This window comes from Aythya marila (genome assembly GCF_965140915.1).
Source record: "Aythya marila genome assembly, chromosome: 7".
In the NCBI taxonomy this organism is placed as follows: Eukaryota; Metazoa; Chordata; class Aves; order Anseriformes; family Anatidae; genus Aythya; species Aythya marila.
Genome location: NC_139048.1, coordinates 3766064 through 3785314, shown reverse-complemented (window position 1 = coordinate 3785314; position 19251 = coordinate 3766064). Strand labels below are relative to the sequence as shown.

The window sequence follows — 19251 nt, the reverse complement described above, 5'->3', positions numbered from 1 at the left end:
AAAAAACATATAAAGATCTAAAGATCTGGTCCTGCAGCACGAAAAGAAAGCACACCATGAAGCTACGGCAGCAGAGCTGTCAAGGAACACTCTGCAAGGCTTACCAGCTCAGTCCTGCATGTTACGGAGTCAGCACCTTTGTTTTCCCGGGTTTTGGTTAAGATCATCACCATGGTAGTGCAGTCCTGTGTCGGAGTCCATCAGGGTCCAGGCAGAGGTTGCTGTCAGCCGTGGTCTGGCGAAGCTCCCGTTTCAGTGCATTTTCCCCCAAAAAGGGCCGAGCGCAGCGGGGGGCTGCGGCCGAACGCCGGTGACTCCCTGCAGGCATAAGGGAGAGAGGAGAAGGTTTAGAGGAGGGCTTGGAGCACCCTTCCTGGCCAAAGGCACGGGGCGAAGAGGCTGTGTTAGGAGAGGGGCGAGGAGTATTTGTTTTAGGCTCTTCAGCATTGCTGGCGTTCCTCGGCACCCGATCAGCTCAAAGCTGTTCTGTGCCACGGCACTTGCAGGAGCTGCCCGGAGCACATACTCCTGAGGGGCAGGAGTATTTCAGACAAGCAAATAAATACAAATTCCTCTTTAATTCTCCCTTCTGAAAAAGGGAACCCGCAGCCCCTGTGTCGGAGAGGCTGAGGCTGCAGAACAAGGACCCACTAAAGCCCCAGAGGCAATCCCACAGAAGCCCTTGCCTGCAGAGCGACCAAGAGCAGATTTCCAGCAGAAAAAAAAAAACATTTCCACATCGTTATCTTTGGGAAACCCCTCGGATGTCCCATGCCACCCCAATATCTCCCTGGTTCCTGGCCCACGAGGAGCCTTTTGGCGACGGAACAAGGCACGGAGCTGCCTGCAAGGAAGGAGAGGGCTCCCTGCCCGTCCTCCTGAGGGCCACACAGTGTCCCCTGATCCTCCCTTATCTCCTTGGCAGCTTTAGGCAGTAAAAGCTAAGTTGGGGCTTCACAACGAGGAGCCCAATTCCTAAATATCGTAAAATGCAGGCAGTGCTCACATGGCACTGCCCAGCCTTGGCTGTGAGCACTGGGCCCTGCCTCGCCTCCCAGTATCCTCTCCCCGCATTGACCCCCCTGCAGAAGCAGCCAGCTTGCAACTCAAATCTGATTAGAGAAATCAGTGTTTTTTTTTTCCCAAATCGCCCCTCTAATCCTGTTTCCCTGTTTTGTTGCCTTGCAGTCAACGCAAACAAACAAAACCAGCATTTGCGTGATCCGAAGAGCAGGAAGCACTCATCTGGGGCCACGCAGTCAAAAGCAAGTCGCCGCGTTTAAGGACAAAACTTGAGAACACGCTGCTGGGCGTTAAACCTCCTTACAAGCTGATACGGATCCCCTCTTTACAGCTCGTAAATTCATCTTTTTCCACGTTCACTTGGATTGGAGGTCGCGCCGCTGTTAGGAGCAGCTCATTTCAAGGCCAGCTGGCTGGTGGGGAGCAGCCACCTCCTCTGGGCTCCTGAGGACAAAGTTCACCCCGAGTGCAGGGCCGGGATGGGGAATCCATGCAGGTTTCAAGGATTTATCGTTCCAGGTGGCACCTGGCATGGCCTTGGCTTCTTGTAGGGTAACAGACCCCCAGGCTTGGGGCTGTGCAGGCTGGGAGCAAACACAAGCCCTCCAAAAAGGGCTGTCAAGGCTGGCACGTAGCAGGGGACAGATGAGGACACATCAGAGGTGCCTGGCAGCAAGGAAACATGGAAATAGCAGCACAGGGGACAGAATAAGCAACTCTGGTGGTAGAGGTAGACTCGCTGCCAAAACTCTGGTGTTTCACAGCAAGATCGCTATGGTCTTCATGGTGCCCCATGGCCCCATCTCTGCAGGCCCATCTCTTCCTTGGGACCACCAGGACTGTCCCCAGGGATGGCACCAGCAGCTGAGCCACAGCCAAGGCTCATCCCCACCTCTGCCTCAAGCTTTTTGGGGCCATTTCTGGCCACCTCTGCTGCTGGACCTGAGGCAGGGCCTGCACCGGCCTTGAGGTGCTTCGGAGCAAGGTGGCAAGGTGGCCACAGTGGAATCGGGGCTCAAACGAGTGCTCCCAGCAGCAGGGAAGCAGTTAAGCACGGCTCCTCGTTAACGGGCTACGATTTCTCCACAAATAATTATCTTTCCCCAAGGTAATGATTAATGCTGCTGCAGCAGACTGCTATGCACACCCAGGCGCGGTGGCAAGCCCAGGCAGCAGCTCCCACAGCGGCGCCAGGCCCACAGCATCTCCACCAGGAATATCACCACCAGTAGCCCACCAGTAGCCCACCAGTAGCCCAAGAGGAGCAGTCCCACCAGCAGTGGTCCCACCAGCACCCCCCAGCAGCAGTCCCGCCACCCCACCACCATCAGGACATGCCTCCAGGCATGGGCTCTTTTTTCACCACTGTTCAGCAGGGCTTTTTAAGCACCCTCCGACAATAAACGGTAATTATAATTTTTAAAAAAGGCAGAAATTTCCACTGAAATGGGATTTTGGAGCTCTGAGGGGCGGCACCCCGTTCGGGATGGTGTCCCTGTCAGCGCTGTGCTGTGAGCAGGAAACCGCCGCGTATTTATAGAGCAGCAGCTTTCACACACACGGATGCTAATAAAAAGATACTCTTCAGGGACCATTAATTATTTTAAGAAATGTATTTCCTCGTTTGCCATCAGATAAAGGGACTATCTTCAGCCTTCAGCCAAGGTTAAGTTTAGACTTGGGCCACGGCCATGGGGATGACACAGGCTGGGAGCTGCCGGGGGGGAAAGGCACCGATTTCCCCCCAAACAGCCCCAAATAACCAACTGGATGGAATATCCATGAGCAGGACATGTGTGGGGAAATCGTAAAATGTTAGCAAAGGGCGCTTTTACCATGGGGAAAAAATAAGGACCAAGTGGGAGCCTCTGAGACCTCTGCAGCTGCAGAGAGGGAACGAGGTTTCCCTCGGCTCTGATTCATGGGCAGCATCACAGCACCTGAACGCTGGTCTTCGGAAACAAATTACAGTGGGAAAGGAATAAACCAGCACTTCTAAGTTTTGCTTAAGGATATAGAGTCCCGCGATCCACCTAATTGGACTTTACATCCATGTTACGCTTTCATTGAATGCGTTTTTAGACCCACACGTCTGAAGAAGCCAACCTGGTCCCTCCAGGCCAGACTCTGAGCACACCTCCGGCACGCTCACACCTTCCCACTCGCACCAGTCAGCCTCCAGCTCCCCTCCCGCTGCACACAGGAATTTATCTCTACAAAGCAGCTGAGACAAAACCTGGGGTGCCAGCACAAGGCAGCGGGCAAATCCTCTCTGCAACGCCCCGGGTCTGGCAGTGACTTACAGGAGTTTGGGGAGAGCCCACACAGCTTCCTGCAGTCAGAAAATGTTTTAGGGCTTTTTACAGAGCAGAACCAACAACCCTGCAGAAGGTTTCCATGGGACAACAGGTACATTTTAAAGGGCAGAATTAAATCTATAAATAGTTATGTTTTCCCCAGTCACTGGATGGTGTCCATATAATAAAAACTCTTCACTCGGTGGAGCTGACTGTCCTCTGTCCCCAGAACACCATTCAGTTAAGGTATTTTGGGGTTATGCTGAATCTCCCTATCGCGCAGTCTGCCTCAGCCTGCTTTAAATAATACCCAGAGGTACAGTTAAATAACAGCAGCAGGTACATTTTCAACTTGTACATTTATTGTGTCACAAATTCAGAAAAAATCCTTGTAGCCTGGCATTTCCACAGAGCCAAGTTTGGGCTCATCTCCTCACTTGGGCAGTGCCTTGACTCCTGCAGCAAGGCTGGAGGGGCTCAGCTCTGGGCAGTTCGCTCCCCTTCCCTAAAACATCCTGTCCAGCTTCTCACTCCTCCACATCACCAGTAAATATTTTTATTTACAAGGTGAAAACATCCAATAAACGCGAAAGATCCCATTCAGGACCTGACAATCAGTCTTTGCTCTCCAAAAACCACCTGAGCAACAAGCTGCCCCGGGTTCCCCAGCCCTGGAGCGAAGAGGCAGCAGCATTCCCCTGCCTCGCCCCATGCCCCTGGCTCAGCGGGGTCTTCACCAGCTCCAGGGACCCCAGTCCTCACCCACGTGTCCAAAACAGCAGAAAACAGCAAACGCAGGAGCACAAGCAGCCTTCCTCTGCCGGCTGCCTGTACCCAGACCCGTCTTTTTTAGGATTAACGAGACAACGATGCGCGTTCACCATTAATTAATAGGTAAAAGACTCGCCTGCCCTCCAAGTTTCTAATCACCAGAGGGGGAAGCAGAAATTGGTGGTGTTTAGGGTGTCAGGAGCTTGGTAGATCTTCATGGATCCGTGATCCACATGATCTCTGTGCTTATGATCAGCAGCTCACTGCCAGAGCCCAGGGCTCACCACGAGCAGCAAATCCACCCTGGCCCGAGCGGGCGCGCACAACGAAGAGCCACGGCCGTGCCAGGTGCTGCCCACAGCCACGAACGAATTGCTGAGTGAATAAAAAAAACAGAGCGGCCGGAGCCCAAAGCCAGGAACCCAAATACCCGACGGGGGGAGCCCCAAGTCCCAAACGGAGCTGGGATCGCAGCCCCATGTGTGATCCCACCGAAAAAACAGAAGCGATTAATGACAATTAAACATCTCGTTGAGTAAGGAACCACGAGTTTTATTGCCCCCCTGCTCTTACGGGGTAGGAGTGGCAGGGGAAAGACTCCCTTACAAACGCAGAGGAAGGACGGGGTGGCGGGGCCTGGCCTCAGCATCTCAGCTCCACCAAAGCGCCGTCGCGGCGACTTCGCCTCCTCCTCCCCGGCGGCTGCGAAGGAAAAAAGAGAGCAGAATTACTCACTGCCACAGCGACCCGCAGGGGAGAGCTGCAAAACGGGGGGCTGGGGGGCTTGGGGAGAGAGGTGGCAACCGGACGAGACCTCATGCAAAACCCCAAAGGGCCAACTCCTGCACGCAGGCTCTTCAGCACCGCGTGGCACGGAAATTTTGGGGAGGGGACCAGCGAAATGCCTTCAGAGGGACAGGCCCCAGCTGGCACAGCCCTGCACGGCGCCACGTGGGCCACTTGGATGTACCCTAAAGGATGCTTTTAACCCCAAAAATGGCTGTAAAGATGGCACGGCCTCTTGGGGCAAACCCACAGCCGCTGCCTAACGCCTTCCTCGGGGGTTGGGGCTAATTTTGAGCAAGCCCAGGGGGCTGGACAGAGGTGGCCTCTGCAGAAGGGCAGCTGAAGCAGGAGCCTTCACAGGCCCAAAGAACCAGCTCACCTCTCCCATTGGATTTTCTTTTCCCAATCGTGAGCTTTATTACAAGAATGTGCAACGGGCTGGGAGACGCTGTGAGTGTTGGCCACGCTCCCGAAAGTCGAGGAATTGCTGAATTGAGGATTGCTTTGGCTGCTTCACCTTAACAACCAGGGGTGCTGAGCCAGCCAGCGGAGCCCAGGTTTACTTTTAATTACCGCTCGCAGCAAGCTGCTCGGGTAAACAGGCACAAAAAGCCCTTCTTGTTCCCTCCCCGTGCCGTTTGCCCCTGTACAGCCCACACGGCTGGGACAGAGGTGCTGAGCGGCGTCCCCCCCGTGCCATTTTTACAGAGCCACTCCCCAAGCACAGCTGGTATCAGACAGGATGAAAGCCCACCTCGATACCTACCTCTGAGTAGGCTTGCTCACGGCCAGGGCGAGCGGGGCTGCAGAGCTCCTGGTCCCTACGAGAGGCACGTCCTGCACGGCAAAGCCAGGGCAGCGGGGGCACCGCCACGGGGACAGCCGGAGAGCCCCGCACGGCGCAGGGACCCCCAAGGTTTGGGACCCCTGGGCAGCAGGGGGAGGCCAGCATCGCTCAGCACCGAGGTGTGGGCAGGATGGTTTTGTTTGACGATGGGAAACAGCACAGGATGCTTCCCCTTCCCTCCAAAGAAATCCTTCCCTTGGAGGGAGAACTCGAAGCGAACGCCCGCTCGTGGTGTTTCCCCGTTTCAGTCAGAGCCCAGCAGCACCTGAGCACGCTCGGCAGCGTCTCCACGGAGCCATTCACGGAGAGCTGGGCCTTAGGTTGCAGCCGGTGCTTTTAATGTCTCCGGGAGACGCTCACGGAGCTGGAACAACACCCGATCTGTTGCTCTACCGCACTCCCCGTTCCCGTAAGGTGTCAGCAGCACGTACAGCCCACACCTCGGGTAGCTTTGGCTCCTCCAGCGGCTCCCCGAGGGCCGGAGCGGGGAACATTTCCCCGCCGCCGCCGCACGCACGCTCGTGGCTCCCCCTCTCCAAGCTGCTGCCAGCGTGGGCACAGCTTTTTTGGGGTCAGCTGCCCCAAAAAAGCGGGGTGGGAAGAGCCCCGCTGCAGCCTGGCACCTGTAAAAGCCCTGATTTCTTCAGCCCTGAGACGAGAGAAAAAAAAAATAATAATACTCCAGCAGTAAATGGAAATGCAAACCTGGTTTTATTTCAGCTGGCACCGACGGCATCCTGCTCGGCCTTCCTCGAGCTCCGCGGCGGGACGGGGCATGACCGCTCCCCTCCCACTGGGTGCCAAGCCATCTGCAGCGCTGTGAGCACGCTGGCAAGGGGAAAAAACCCTGCGGCTTTTCCCCCTGAAGCCTCCAGCCCCTGGATCCCCTCCTCACGTCCCTCTTCCTCCTGCTCGGTGGGATGCCACCCCGAGGAGGCCCAGCCTCGGTGCCGCATCCTGGCGAGCAAAGGGCTATATGTGCCGAGGGGCAGAAAACCCCCTTTTCTTCACCCACTTGTTTTAAATTTAGCATGAGGAGGGGATGTCGGTGCCACAAACACCCAAAAAGCAGCGACTGCTGCCCCCAACCCGCAGTATCACAGCAGGCACGTGGGATCCCCGGCAGGCGCAGCCTCCCAGCTGTTTGCCTGCTGCTTCCCCACGCCGGCAGGCTGGCTTCCTCTTCCTCCACTCTTTCGGGAGGGAAAGGAGCAAAAAGAAATGTAATTAACTCAGCCACAGACAGCTTGGCCAAGGAGTGGGGCAGGAGCAACTCCGTGCACCCCACAAGAGTGGCCGGGTGAGCTCAAAGGGCTGCGAGCATTACAAGACAGACAAATAAAACAGCCCCAAGCCACTCAGCTGGCACTTGGGAAATCAGAAGTGGACCGGCAGCCCCAAAACAAACTGTGCAAACCCTCTTCTCCCTCCTCTGTCACCTCCTCCGTGCACCCCCAGCGCGGGTTCTGCGCCGAAACGCGGGGCTTTGGGCACAACGCCGCGCGCCTCACTCTGCCAACACGCCTGCTGCAAGCGAACCAAGCCTCTGCGACTCGAAAGAATTAATTGCCCGTAATGAACCGCGGCAGATTTGGGGCTTTCTGCTGGGATACGTTCGCCTATTTGCATGCGTGCATATTTACACGCACGTATTCATCAATTCATGCATCCGCACTCGAAAGCCAGCCTAAGTCGGTGCCGGATCTGCCTGGCAGCCTGCTGGATCTCCAGGTATAAAATCCCGGATCCTGCCTGCAGCACTGGGTTTATGCTTGGTGCTGATTCACCCCGCTCCCACACGTGAAGGAGAAGTTTTGGATGGGGCAGGCTGAGCTCTCGCCGATCATCCTCCAGCGGGAGCCGGAGCCGCTCGCCGAGCTCTCGGCCGCACGCAGCACTCCCCGAGCCGCCCTCCCTGCCTCGATCCTGCAAGCACCGAGCTTGGACGCGGCGATTTAAGGCAAAAAGTGGGTAAATGGGCACCGCAGCGTGACACCTCCCCAGCCCTCCGGGGAGGCGAGAAGGGCACAGTCCCAGGGCTGACGGCTTCGGCTGGATTCCTCTCGCTGCTTTTTCTCCTCGTCGTCTTCCTCCGTGTGTCCCGGGCAGGACGAGGGGACCGTGCGTGACGCCAGGGACATTTGGCTGCCTCCGAGACCCGCTGGGGACACCGAGCGGGGCCTGGGTGGGCAAGGAGGATCCGCAGCGGGGATGCTCGGAGCCTGCGGTGCCCAGGAGGTGCCCGGGGGGGGTTTTATGCCCTGAAAATCCATGCTGCCATCGCTGGGGGCCACGCAGCCCTTTTGGCTAGGGGGTCACCGGTGTTGGGGGGCTGCTCGGCTCCTGGTGGAGGGCTGAGCCCCTCTGGGGCTGCCCAGCAATGGGGACGGGGCTGTGGGGCTGTAGGATGTGCGACCCCAGACCCCAAACAGCTCAAGGGGTCTGGGGGTGCCAAAGCAGGGGGGGCTCTGGGGTGGCAGAGAGGGGGTCCCGGAGCTCTGCCACCCCCACCAGAGGGGATATACATGATGGGGAGGGCGGGGGGGTTAATGAGGCTGATCAGCAACCCGAATTAATTACCCGAGGCTGGCGTGGGGAGCCGGAGAAGCCGGCCCTACACATGGGGGGGCTTCCGAGGGGCTCCCCCTGCGCATCCCCAGCGCCGTGCCCGCCCTCCCCGGGGACTGAGGCAACGGGCAGGGTCCCCCCTGTCCCCCTATGTCCCCCCATATCCTCCCCTGTCCCCTAATATCCCCTAATGTCCCCCTAATGTCCCCCCAATGTGTCCCCCCCCTCCTCCTCCCTTTGTGCGCCCCCCGGCCCGGCTCTTACCGTGGCGGCGGGGCCGCTGCGAGCCGCGCTCCCTCCTGCCGGGGAGACGAAGAGGAGGAGGAGGAGGAGGAGGAGGAGGAGGAGGAAGAGGAGGAGGAGGAGGAGGGAGGAAATGCGCTTGTCACTTCCTGAGCCGGGCCCGGCCCGCACCTTGCGGGGTCCCCCCCGGCCGCTGGAGCCCGGCTGCGGGTCCCCCCCCCCCGGGGGCTGCGGGCACAGCTCGGGGCCGGTTCCCCGCAGCCCCCCCGAGCCCCCCGGAGCCCCCCGAGCTCCTCGGAGCTCCCCAGAGCCCGACACCGGTCCCCGGGGCCCCAAAGGAGGCCGAGGCTGCCTCCTGCTGGTGCTGCTCCTCCTCGGGGCCAGGCGCTGGACAGCGCAGGGCTGCGGCCATCAGTACCCTGCTGCACGGCTTGGCCTGGCTCAATTTGGCTCAATTTGGCTTATTTTGGCTCAATTTGGCTTGGTTTGGCTTGGTTTGGTTCATCGGCCCTCCCTCCATCCCTGGTGGCGCACAGGGTGTGCGGAGGGAGCCTGGCGCTGGCTGTGGAGCCCGGCACCACAGACAGCAAAGAGGAAAGGAAAAGAAGCAGAAGAAGCAGAAAAGAAGGGAGAAGCTTCCCTGAATGCAGGTGGCTGGCAGCTCGGCTCACACATCACCCATCAGGAGCAGGACGAAGCGGTGGCGACACGAAGAGGCTTTTGGATCAGGCTCCTGCTGCTAAAGCTGGGTGGAGGCCGCCTGCAGGAGCCATGCCCTGGGTTCAGGAGATGTCTTGGAAGTCCGAGAACAAAAATATTGGCGAGCAGGAGGCTTTTAGCAAGCATCCCGTACCCAGGGAGCAAGCACGGCTCTGTGAGGTGATCGGGATCTTCTAGCCTGAGCAAGGAGACTGGCACCCTAAATACATGCAGACGGCGCTGTTGTTCAGAGGGGGGTTCCTACCACATGGGGCACGTGGGGGGATTTGCAGCAACCCTAAAACTCCCTCTTTTATTCCCCAAGTAACTTGTGCACACACACAACAACGTGTGTGTGCCTGCATGTCCGTGCTGCTCATGGAGGTCTCCGCTCACGACCCTATCAACGCTTCGAATCAATAAACACCAATTCTTCCCACAAATAAATAAATCCGGGTTCTTCTGCCTGTCATACAACATTGTCCACGAGCACTTGGCTGTTTGAGCGGCTGTGCCGAGGCTCGGTGCTGTTCTCCCACTGGCGTTGGTTGGCTCTGGCTTTCCAGGCCGGGCTCCTGCACTTGCTGGTGCTCTGCCTGCTGCTGCTTGGAAATTGTGCTGCAGCAACCCACAGAGCTCTGCAGCTGGCCATCTCCACCCCGCAGGGAGCAGTGACCATTAAATGAGCGTAATTCAGTACCGATACCAGCTTGGTCACCGAGAGGGAAGGCAAGGAGAGAGGGAATGGTATCCTTCCTTCCGACTTTCTGTCTTCGTTGTGTCGCAGTTTCCACGTCTGGCATTTCTCACTGTTAAATTTCTACAAACACGATTATGGGAGGAGTATTTACTTCAAGGAAGTGCCGTGACGCTGGAAATGCAAAGGCTTTTTGTCTTGAGAACCCACTTACCCTACGCCTTAGCAGGATCCCATGTGTAAGAGCTCCCCTAGGTCTGGCTCCTTGAATCAATGCTTATTTCATTAATTTCACTCGGTCTCCTCTGCCAGATATTTCATCCTGACAGTTCACTTCCCTGGCAGAACCCATAAAAATCCAGCAGTCTGCTCTTCTCTGGGTGAAATGCTCCCAGCCCGCTCAGCAGGACAAGCCCCACAAAGGCAAAGGACTCTCCCAATAAATTCCTCATGAAATAACCTATAAAAGCCACTTGCTTGGCAATAGCAGGTAGCAGGAGCCAGGAATTAGGGGCAGAGCTGCACCAAATGTTAGGATTTAGGTACTCAAATCCATCCTCCTGACTTCACTGCGTTCACGGAGGCACCCACCTTACAAACCACCTTAAAACTCCCCAAACCACAGGCAAAGCCTCCCTGCTCCTAACTCTCTGCTTATTTCTCTGACTCTTTTGAAAGGTTTTTCACCAAAAACCATAAACGTGATCATACCTATATACTAGAATACTTTAGTGAAGACCTCAGCAGTAGACAGGCACATGAATTCTGCCTTAAAGCAAGAATAATGTGAAGCCAACGAGGCTCCTGCAATAGGCCTGTGACACCTTGGGGCAGCAGGATAATATTTTAGATAATATTTTAGCATTAGCTGGTGCACCTCCTCCTTACGGCTGGATCCCGTAATCCCAAAGGGAAAGCAGAGGAACCACGTGCCACCCCTGAAGGCTTGCTGCCTACACATAGCCTGGGAGCAGGAGGAAAATGCTTTGCAAAGTGGAAGCCCTCAATAATTCATGCTAAATAATGAGGTAGGCAAATTGTGGGCTGGAAGAGGAGACGGGTTCCCAGCCTTTCCCCACCACTAAGAAGCTTCCCTGGTAGAAAATGTATTCCTTTAGGTGGAAATAATTACGTAAAGAAATACAACAGTTGTCCAGAACAACTGAAAAACAGCTCTATAATAGCAAGAGAAAATGCTGAATGACCATTTATTACTACCATGACTATGAATTGCTTTCAAATGCCCGGCTAAAATTACTAATAGAAAGTGGTTGACGTATTTCCATGTATCTGATGCTAGAATTTCTGCTTAACTATATTAGGAAGCTAATTTTTATCTTTAAAAGTGACATAAAAATATTACCTAGTGAACAAAATCTAATAATTATCTAACCTATAAAGAAAAGAAAGCAATACTTGCCCTGAACCCTGCGTAACTCATAGAGTATGGATCTACAGTTAATTCCTCTAAATTGATTAAAAGGAAATCCATGACAACCTTCAGTTCATCTTCAATCCATACCATGCCTTCGTTACCAAAGATTACAGATGGGAATAAAACAGATGCCCCAAACACATCCTGATAGAATACTTGCTGATTAATATTGGCTTGCATTAACTACACCTGACGCCAAATTTGCTACAGGAATGTCAGTCTTTTTTTTCTTGAAGTTGGTTTCAGTAGTGCATTTTGAATCCCTTGTGCTACTTCATCAAAAATATTCTGTGCCTGAATTACCACTTACATTTTCCATAGCGGTCCTGTTGGGTAGATAGCTACCCAAATGGTAACTTGACAAGACGTGGTTTTGGCACTCAAGTTGGGAACACCAGCCTGTCCAAACATGCAAAGAGCTATTTACCTGGGACTAAACTTCCTTCCCAATGCTCTTTGACCATTGTTCTAACGCAATCAGTGTATTCCAGTTAGAAAAACAATGTAGAATTCAGGATTCTTACCTTGGAGGCATCACCAGGTGGATCATGGAGAGAAGACCTACACCGTGCAAATCTTTTTTTTTTTTTTTGCCTTGTTTTCTATCTAGAAATATTTATTTTCTATCTAGAAGTTTTTCTTTTTTTCTATCCAGAAGTACTGGAAGTATTTCTTGACCTTTAAAGATCTGAACCTTGCTTGGGCTGGCAATGAGGAGAAGCATTCCTCTGATACGCAAACATGACCTAGTCTGTGAAACACAACCAGCCTCCTAATGGGACCTCCCCGATGCTGGAAAGAACAAGGTTATTGTCACCTGGCAAACGTGTGCGTCAAGGCAAAAAGAATTTGTACTTCCCTTTCTTTTAGGCAATAGGACTATTCTGAAAATATAAAAACATTGAAAATATAAAATAACAGAAAAAATTTGCCTTTATTAGGCAAATAAATTAAAAAAGGATCATAGCACAAGTTTAAAAAAAAAAAAAAAAAAAACAGAATGTATAGTTATGCTTTGAATTCTTTTGTATTTGTATAACTAAAATCATAGAATCATATCACAGAAACTTAGAATGGTTTGGGTTGGAAAGGACCTGTAAGACAATGTCATTCCAGCCCCCTGTCACGGGCAGGGACAGCTCCCACTAGATCAGTTCCATCTGTGCCATGGTTTTCCTGATCCCGTCCCTGCACACCCCGACGGCACCCCTATACTCCTCCCAGGTCGCATGTCCTTGCTTCCCATACTGCCATTGTTGGCTTTTAAGACATTTTTGTATGGCAAATTAACAATGAAAGAGGCACATGTCACAGGCGAGTGAGATTAGAACATCGCATCTTTATATATTTATGGAATCAGTGGAAATAACTGACAAAGCAGGCAGACATTCCTGCAAGAGAGAGTTTTAAAAACACTCAATGGTGTGCCTCTATGGGAAAAGAATTGGTGGAGACAGAACTGTGCTGAGTCTGAGAACTTCCAAAATTCTGAATTTAAAGCACTGGCTGGTCCTTCTTTTTGCACAAGATAGAGCTTCTATATTCAGTTCCCTCTTTGACAGTTATATTCATGTTTTCCTAAGAAAAAAAGGTCCAGCACCTACATCTGAAGAGTTTGTTCCCAATTACACCACAACAGAGGAACGAGATCTGTACTTTGTGGAATACCTTTGCTATTGGTTACTGAACCAATACTGAAATGAAACACTAGCTGACCTTTATGTTCCAAATGCAAACATCGTGTGGCTATGTTGGTCTTCAGATTTGGCACGCCTTATTTGTCTCTCACAAACTCGCAGCTTCCCTAAAACAAGCGAGGTTGTAGCAAGGACAGAATTTACAGGCAAGTTATGCAAAGCTGAAACGTTCCTAGGGCAATGTTTTATAGCCCCTTAGAGTTCCATACATAGTATTTTACTGTGTACTCAAATAACATTTATTTACACACGTGTCTGAGGTTTTTTGTCAGGTTTGCTTTAAAGTTCAGGCTTTTCTCAGCTAATCTAATTTGCCTGAGATGGATGGCCTCACTCTTTTCGTTGGAAAACCAATGCTGTTACGCTGTTTCCAATTCTTCCTCCAAAGCAGAACTTGGGTGTTGGCAGCTCCTCCAGAATTTCAAATCCTGCCAGACAGAAATTAAAATGCTTTTGTAAGAAGGAAGTCGTTTCATTCTCCTCTTGGATAACCCTTTGCGAACCATTCTTTATTTGTCTGGAAAACTTGCAAGGCAGTTACTCTGCGAGTTTATAGGACTGTATTGTTACACTGCACCGCTGCTCTACGCAGCTGAAAACCTTCCATGGGTAATAAAAACCTTAGATGGCCGAATCGCACAAATTAATGGCAGAAAAGATGGTTGCTTGCCAGTAATTTTAGTTCCCCAGGAGGGATGGTTTGTTTTAGATCCACAGTCCTGGAGTTTCAAGCCTCAGGCATGAGATCCAGGAGCTAACCAGCATATAAAAATAAATAAATTAATTAGTTAATTAAAAAAAAATAAAAATCCAGAGAGGATCAGAAAGGTGACTGAGGGGGTGCCATAAAAGGTCACAGTCACAGACTTGCCAGTTCCCCTAAATATGGGTAATTTCAGAATCAGTTGGATGGGTGAACCAGATCTGTCTAAATAAAGAGCCAAAAGAGAAAAAAAACATAAACTGAAATTCACATGGGTACAGAATTCTGTCCTTTCCCATGGAACTAGGCTGAAATCCTTGTTCTCCAGGGTATAAAAAACCTGTGCTCCCTGGACAGATTGGCAAATGTAGAAGCTGGAATTATTGAAGAAAACATATTGAGGATAGGCGAAGGCATTTACCAGCTTTTCTTATTACCACCTTGTCTTATCCTCATCTAATTCAGTAAATATGTTAAGGCAGACATTAAAATTTACCTGGTGCATCCCTGAACAACCACAAACTGGCAGATGGATCTGTTCAAGTGCTTACCTTCTCTGAACTCCTCCAACAGCTCCTCCTTGGTCCAGTTGCAGGACGTTATGAGGAAAAAGCCCTCTGGCTTCAACGCGTTGCGCAGAGATCTCACGTACTGCTTCCTCTTCCCGACCGCGTTGTCAGGGTTAAGGCTTATGGCATCAAAAGTCCCCTTGTCAATACAGATCTGAAATCCTGACAGATCTGCTGACGGAGCCAGGAAGTCTTCCACCTAAACCAGAAGTCTGCAACTGTGAAATGATCTCTACTGAAGAGCTCCTGAATTTTTAATGCAAACCAATGCTTTAAAATAAAAAGCCTCAAACCTGAGGATAGGTTTGCTTAGGAAAGGGTAACCCAAAGGCTTTTCAGTTATGTATCAGCTTCTTTTTTCTCTACATCAGACATTATATGTGTCACAAACATAGTAATCTATTTGCTACAAAGCCCACACTTCTACCTATTCATCTAAAACTCAAGCTAACACACCTGGAAGTTCCTTCTTTAAATCCTCATTTGTACTTTGATCCCTGGCTTCCTCGCACTGCGGGCTATGCCCTGCGCAAACACAGAGGGCAAGACAGTGCCTGCCACAACGAGATCACAACGGAGGTACAAGAACAGAGACAGCCTGCAGGTACAGAGCTGGAGGGGCACAGAGCACAGCAGAGAGTGCGAAGGGCAGCCAGGGGATCACGGAGTGGCTGAGGCTGGAAGGGATCTCTGCAGGTCAGCTCAGGCAGGGCCTCTCAAGCTTCCTGCTGCACAGCTACTGGTAGGCATTCTTCCACATCAGGATTTAATTTTCTATCTCAAATCTGAAATTCAGGATGTATCAGCTCAAAGACAGACCTTCTCAAATGGCTATCCGCCCCGCTAGAAGCAGGGAAGTCTTTTTAGTCCTGATGACTGTCACAAACACGACAAATAGACCACGAATCTTCTCTGAAGTACAGATTTATTCGGTTAGAGTTCTCTCATGAGGTATAAAAGACAAATGAATTTCAAAACACATCATTATTCTATTGTCTTCTATTATTCTATTACACTGGGTGCACTTGAATATCAAGCAGGCTGTTTAACCTTGGGGTCAATTGCTTTCTCTCTCCTTAATAAAGCTTCTCTCGACACTCACCTGTAATTTGATGTTAGACATCCCTTCCTTCTCCCTCACTTTTTCTGAAAGTTTTATTGCAGAAGGTGAGTAGTCGATCCCGGTGAGATTAGTGTAGCCACTTTTTGCCTAGGCAGAAGCAGAGAATCTTCATCAGTGTGCTAGCAAATGTTGTGTTCAACAGGTATATTCCCCACATACAATCCATCCTCTCCTCCTCTTAATGACAGGGGGACAAAAATGACTCATTTTTATTCCTGTTATCACCACCAAAGCTGAACAGCCAAGGGAACGAACTGCAGTAACTCCGTTCTGCCTGATGCCTCATCAAAAGCATTGTTGACTGAAAGCTGGTTTATGTCAACAAGTGGAAAACTGAGCAGAGCTGTGAAAAGAAACACCCTGGTGGGGAACAGGCTCTTATCTGCACCAAAAGTAACCTAGAAATGAGGAATTTTCAGCGATGAGAACATGTGCCAAGGCCAGATGCTTCACAATAAGAAAACCTCTTTCACACTTGCACAACATATGAGATTGAGCAATTATTTGGTTTATAACCTAAACGGCAAGAGCCAAAATATGCAGCACATTTTATTAGTACAGAAAACCACTGCGAAAAACTTACTTTTCCTGATTTCTTGTGCGAACGTCTATCTGAATGCAATTATTTGCATGCACCGAGGTCTCTGTATCAGCAGTTTTCAGGCAGGTTATGAAGCACGTGGAAGAGCACAGAGACTGTCAGTCTAACTCTGAACCAGATAACGATAACCCGGGCGGTCCGAGTCAGGCAATGAGATCCTAGCAACCCTTTTGCAAAGCAGATGGGCTCGCACACCGGGCATCAGCTGGAGCTGGGCACGTGGGAGGGGGGCAGTGACACGTTTCCACGCCTCGCTCGGAGCAGCTGGAGCCAGCAGCTCTGGCATCCCGTGCGCCGCTCGGCCTGGCTGGACCCAAACCCAACAGGAAGGGCTGGGATCTTAGGGCCAGCTGCAGGCAGTAACAGCAGAGGGAGGAGGTGGGTGGCTTGGGTTTGGCTTTTTGAACACTACATGGAATTTAACTAGTGTTAAGCACAACGCTGCCTGTCTACTTACTCCAAAGGCTGATACCTCAATGGCATGGAAAACTCCTTTTTTTTTTCTTTAAGTCCTTCCTCCTTCAGTCCGTGTGAGCGCAGCGCTAGCCAGCTGTTCCTAATTGAGGGCTAATTTCAGCTAGACACAAAGACCGTGTTGTTTGCATTTGATGAAGAGCAGCAGATTGCTCAGGCTTCTGCCCACGTTCCTCCCCAGAGCTCCAAGAGCGACCCAAGCTTCCTGAGATGCCTGCGCTGAAGGCTTGGGGGTGGAAGAGCAGTTTCCACAACAGCTCCTCTGTTTGGAAGCGAAGAGCTTGAGTCACTGCAGGGAGTTTCCACTCACTCCTGGGGCAGAGAAGGAAAGTTGAAGGCTAAATAGCCTTAAATGCTGCTAAACCTGTACGGCCTGACTCCCTACGGACAGGAAGGGATCGTTCAGTCAAGCGTCAAAAACAACCGCACCGCACGCTGGAACTGGACTCGTGGTGTCCTGAAGGTGGTGTTTGCAAGCACGCTTCTGCTGCTTCCTGGAAAAGCTGGGTAAATAGCAGAAGGCAGCTTGTAAAGCTTTGGAAACTTGCAAAGTTATCAGCACCGCACTGTGGTTGGGTTTCTGGTGTTGCATGACAGACACCTGCACTTGTGCAGTGAAAGCCCTTTGCTCACAGAAGTTTGGTGTTGTGTTTTTTTTTTTTAAAAAAAACAACAACAATTGCACTGGTTCAATGAGTTACATATCTTAAGTTGCACAGGCTGTCTGGCAGCCACTTGCAATTCTGACTTGTTCTTGTCCTAGAATATTCTGTAAGGTCTTTCAACAGCTCTGAAGTATTTCCACTTGTCCTCTTAAACCAAGTGGCAACGTAAGACCTCGTGCACAGGAACCAGTGTTGTGCTGATGGAAAACCCAGGACACTGGCCTTAGTTTAAGCTGCCTGCTTTTTTGTCTTTCACGTAAGTGACAGCTGGCCATGACTTCTAATGTCATTTGTGAGAACTGCACTTAACCTGCAGTGCTCTGAGCACTGATATTGTACCAAGCACACAAACTTTGCAATATACCAACCATTTCCACCAGTAAAACACCATTCCCGGTTCCAATGTCAAGCACAGGGCTGTCATGGGGGACCTTCTGTTTTTCCAGCCATCTGATTACGCGGACCATGCTTTCTTCTCCAAACCTGTTAGGAAGAAAGGCTCAGGTAAGCACGACAGCACAGCCATACAGAAGGTTCCTCAGAGCTCCTCTTACTGCAGCTCTCAGGCAGCAAGCGGCATCACTCATATTCCGTATTTGCTTGAAGTGTAAACGAATCAAATGGCCTTACAATGCACAGAAACCCCAGCTTTGGAAGGTGAAGCCCTCCAAATATATAAAAAATGAAGACTTAAATCTGAGCACATATGATAAAATGAACGTTTATCACTAAAACACATGGGCAGTCCCAGCTCCCTTTCTGTGCAATGCCAGTTATCTAAGTGCAGCTTATAAATCTACACTGCAAAACCGGGCAGGAGAGGAATGGGTGGCTTCAAGATTAAAATTTCTCACCATTTTGCCATCTCCCAGAAATATTCACCAAATTGTGGGGTGCCCTTTTGCCACCCCCATTACCCGAGGGGCTCCGGGGCTCGCTCCGGTGGGGTCAGTGATTTACCAAATTTCCCCGGTGTCTCCGGTGTCCTGAAAAAAACGCAGCTCCCTCTCGTACGCAGCATCCCAGCTAGACGGGGAAGGAGCAGAAATCGCGATTAAAACCGAGGAATCGGGGAAAAATAAATAAATAAATAAATAAATAAATAAGGAGGCATCACAAGTGCCCGCTCCACATCGAAACCGAAAGCTTTGCCAGCGGGGAGGGCACCCCCGCGGGCTGCCCCGGCTGCTCCCCGCTCCCGACGCTTTCCCCATCCCGATTCCCATCCCGATCCCATCTCATATCGCGGCTCTGTCGCGACTCACTGCGGTTTGGTGCCCAGTGCCGAGGGCCCGAAGGCCGCCCCCCCCCCACCCGCCATGCCGCCCCCGGGCCGGGCCGCCGCGGCCGCCGCCCTGGCGGAGCGGAGGACCAGGAGCCGGGCACGAAAAGTCGCCAGCCCGGGGCTCTTCCCTGCCTCTTTTTCCCATTTTCAAGGCAGCTTTTCGTCCTGCTGCTGGCTCCTCACTGCCCTGTGTTATCATCCTACCCGTGTGGGACTTCGTCCCGTCAGTAGGTTTGTCCTCGGGAGCAGCACGGCGCCAAGCAGCCCCAGTGTCATCATTTTAATCCATATCAATTGCCTCAAATTAGGGCAATGTGTAAGAGGAAGGCTTGTTCCGTTTCTTTTGGTCCTCTAGGGGAGAGAATCTGAAGTTATAAACAGCTACGGCTGATAATATAAACGCTACATGTCCTAGATGGGGAAAGGAAATCTGATTCATGCACATCTTTCCAGTGTTTCCTTTCATCGGGCTTTTTCCAAGAGATCTTAATTCTGCAATCTGTTTGCAACCAATACTAATAGGGACTGTACACAGGCCACCCTGCTGCCAGATGATCTGTGCTGGGAAATATCCGGGCTGGGGTGAAATCAGCAGATATTTGCGAAGCTCCGAACATCACAGGACGCTGCCAGCGGGAAGCCGCTTGCAAATCAGAGGCCAAACATTTTTCCTTTGAAAAGCACAAAGAGCGTAGGGTTTTCCAGAAGAATCCCACAGGAGCGTAAAGCGTTAGAAAGCTGAGTGCTGAAACTGAAAAAGCAAACTGA

The 19251-nt window shown here is 51.6% G+C and overlaps 2 protein-coding genes across 3 annotated transcripts in view; both read right to left on the bottom strand.

The window, feature by feature from the left end:
* FAM53B (family with sequence similarity 53 member B) overlaps positions 1–8662 on the bottom strand; it is a 30770-nt gene extending 22108 nt beyond the window's left edge. Inside the window, exons 1-2 of the mRNA XM_082764801.1 lie at positions 8557–8662; positions 105–318 (exon numbers count right to left, since the gene is read on the bottom strand). Coding sequence (XP_082620927.1) covers positions 105–173 — 69 coding nt within the window. The 5' untranslated portion in view covers positions 174–318; positions 8557–8662. The remainder of the gene's footprint in view (positions 1–104; positions 319–8556) is intronic.
* Positions 8663–11596: 2934 nt separating this feature from the next.
* EEF1AKMT2 (EEF1A lysine methyltransferase 2) lies at positions 11597–18519 on the bottom strand (the record flags this gene model as incomplete). Of its 2 annotated transcripts, XM_082765387.1 has the most annotated exons (6): positions 11598–13491; positions 14318–14534; positions 15438–15545; positions 17567–17681; positions 18159–18224; positions 18464–18519. In XM_082765387.1, 6 exons carry the CDS (start codon positions 18517–18519, stop codon positions 13394–13396), a joined length of 660 nt encoding a protein of 219 aa, XP_082621513.1. In that variant the 3' UTR covers positions 11598–13393. The 2 variants fall into 2 exon arrangements, with proteins under 2 accessions (XP_082621514.1, XP_082621513.1); XM_082765388.1 differs by lacking the exon at positions 18464–18519 and having other exon boundaries at positions 11597–13491; positions 18053–18183.
* Positions 18520–19251: the final 732 nt, after the last annotated feature.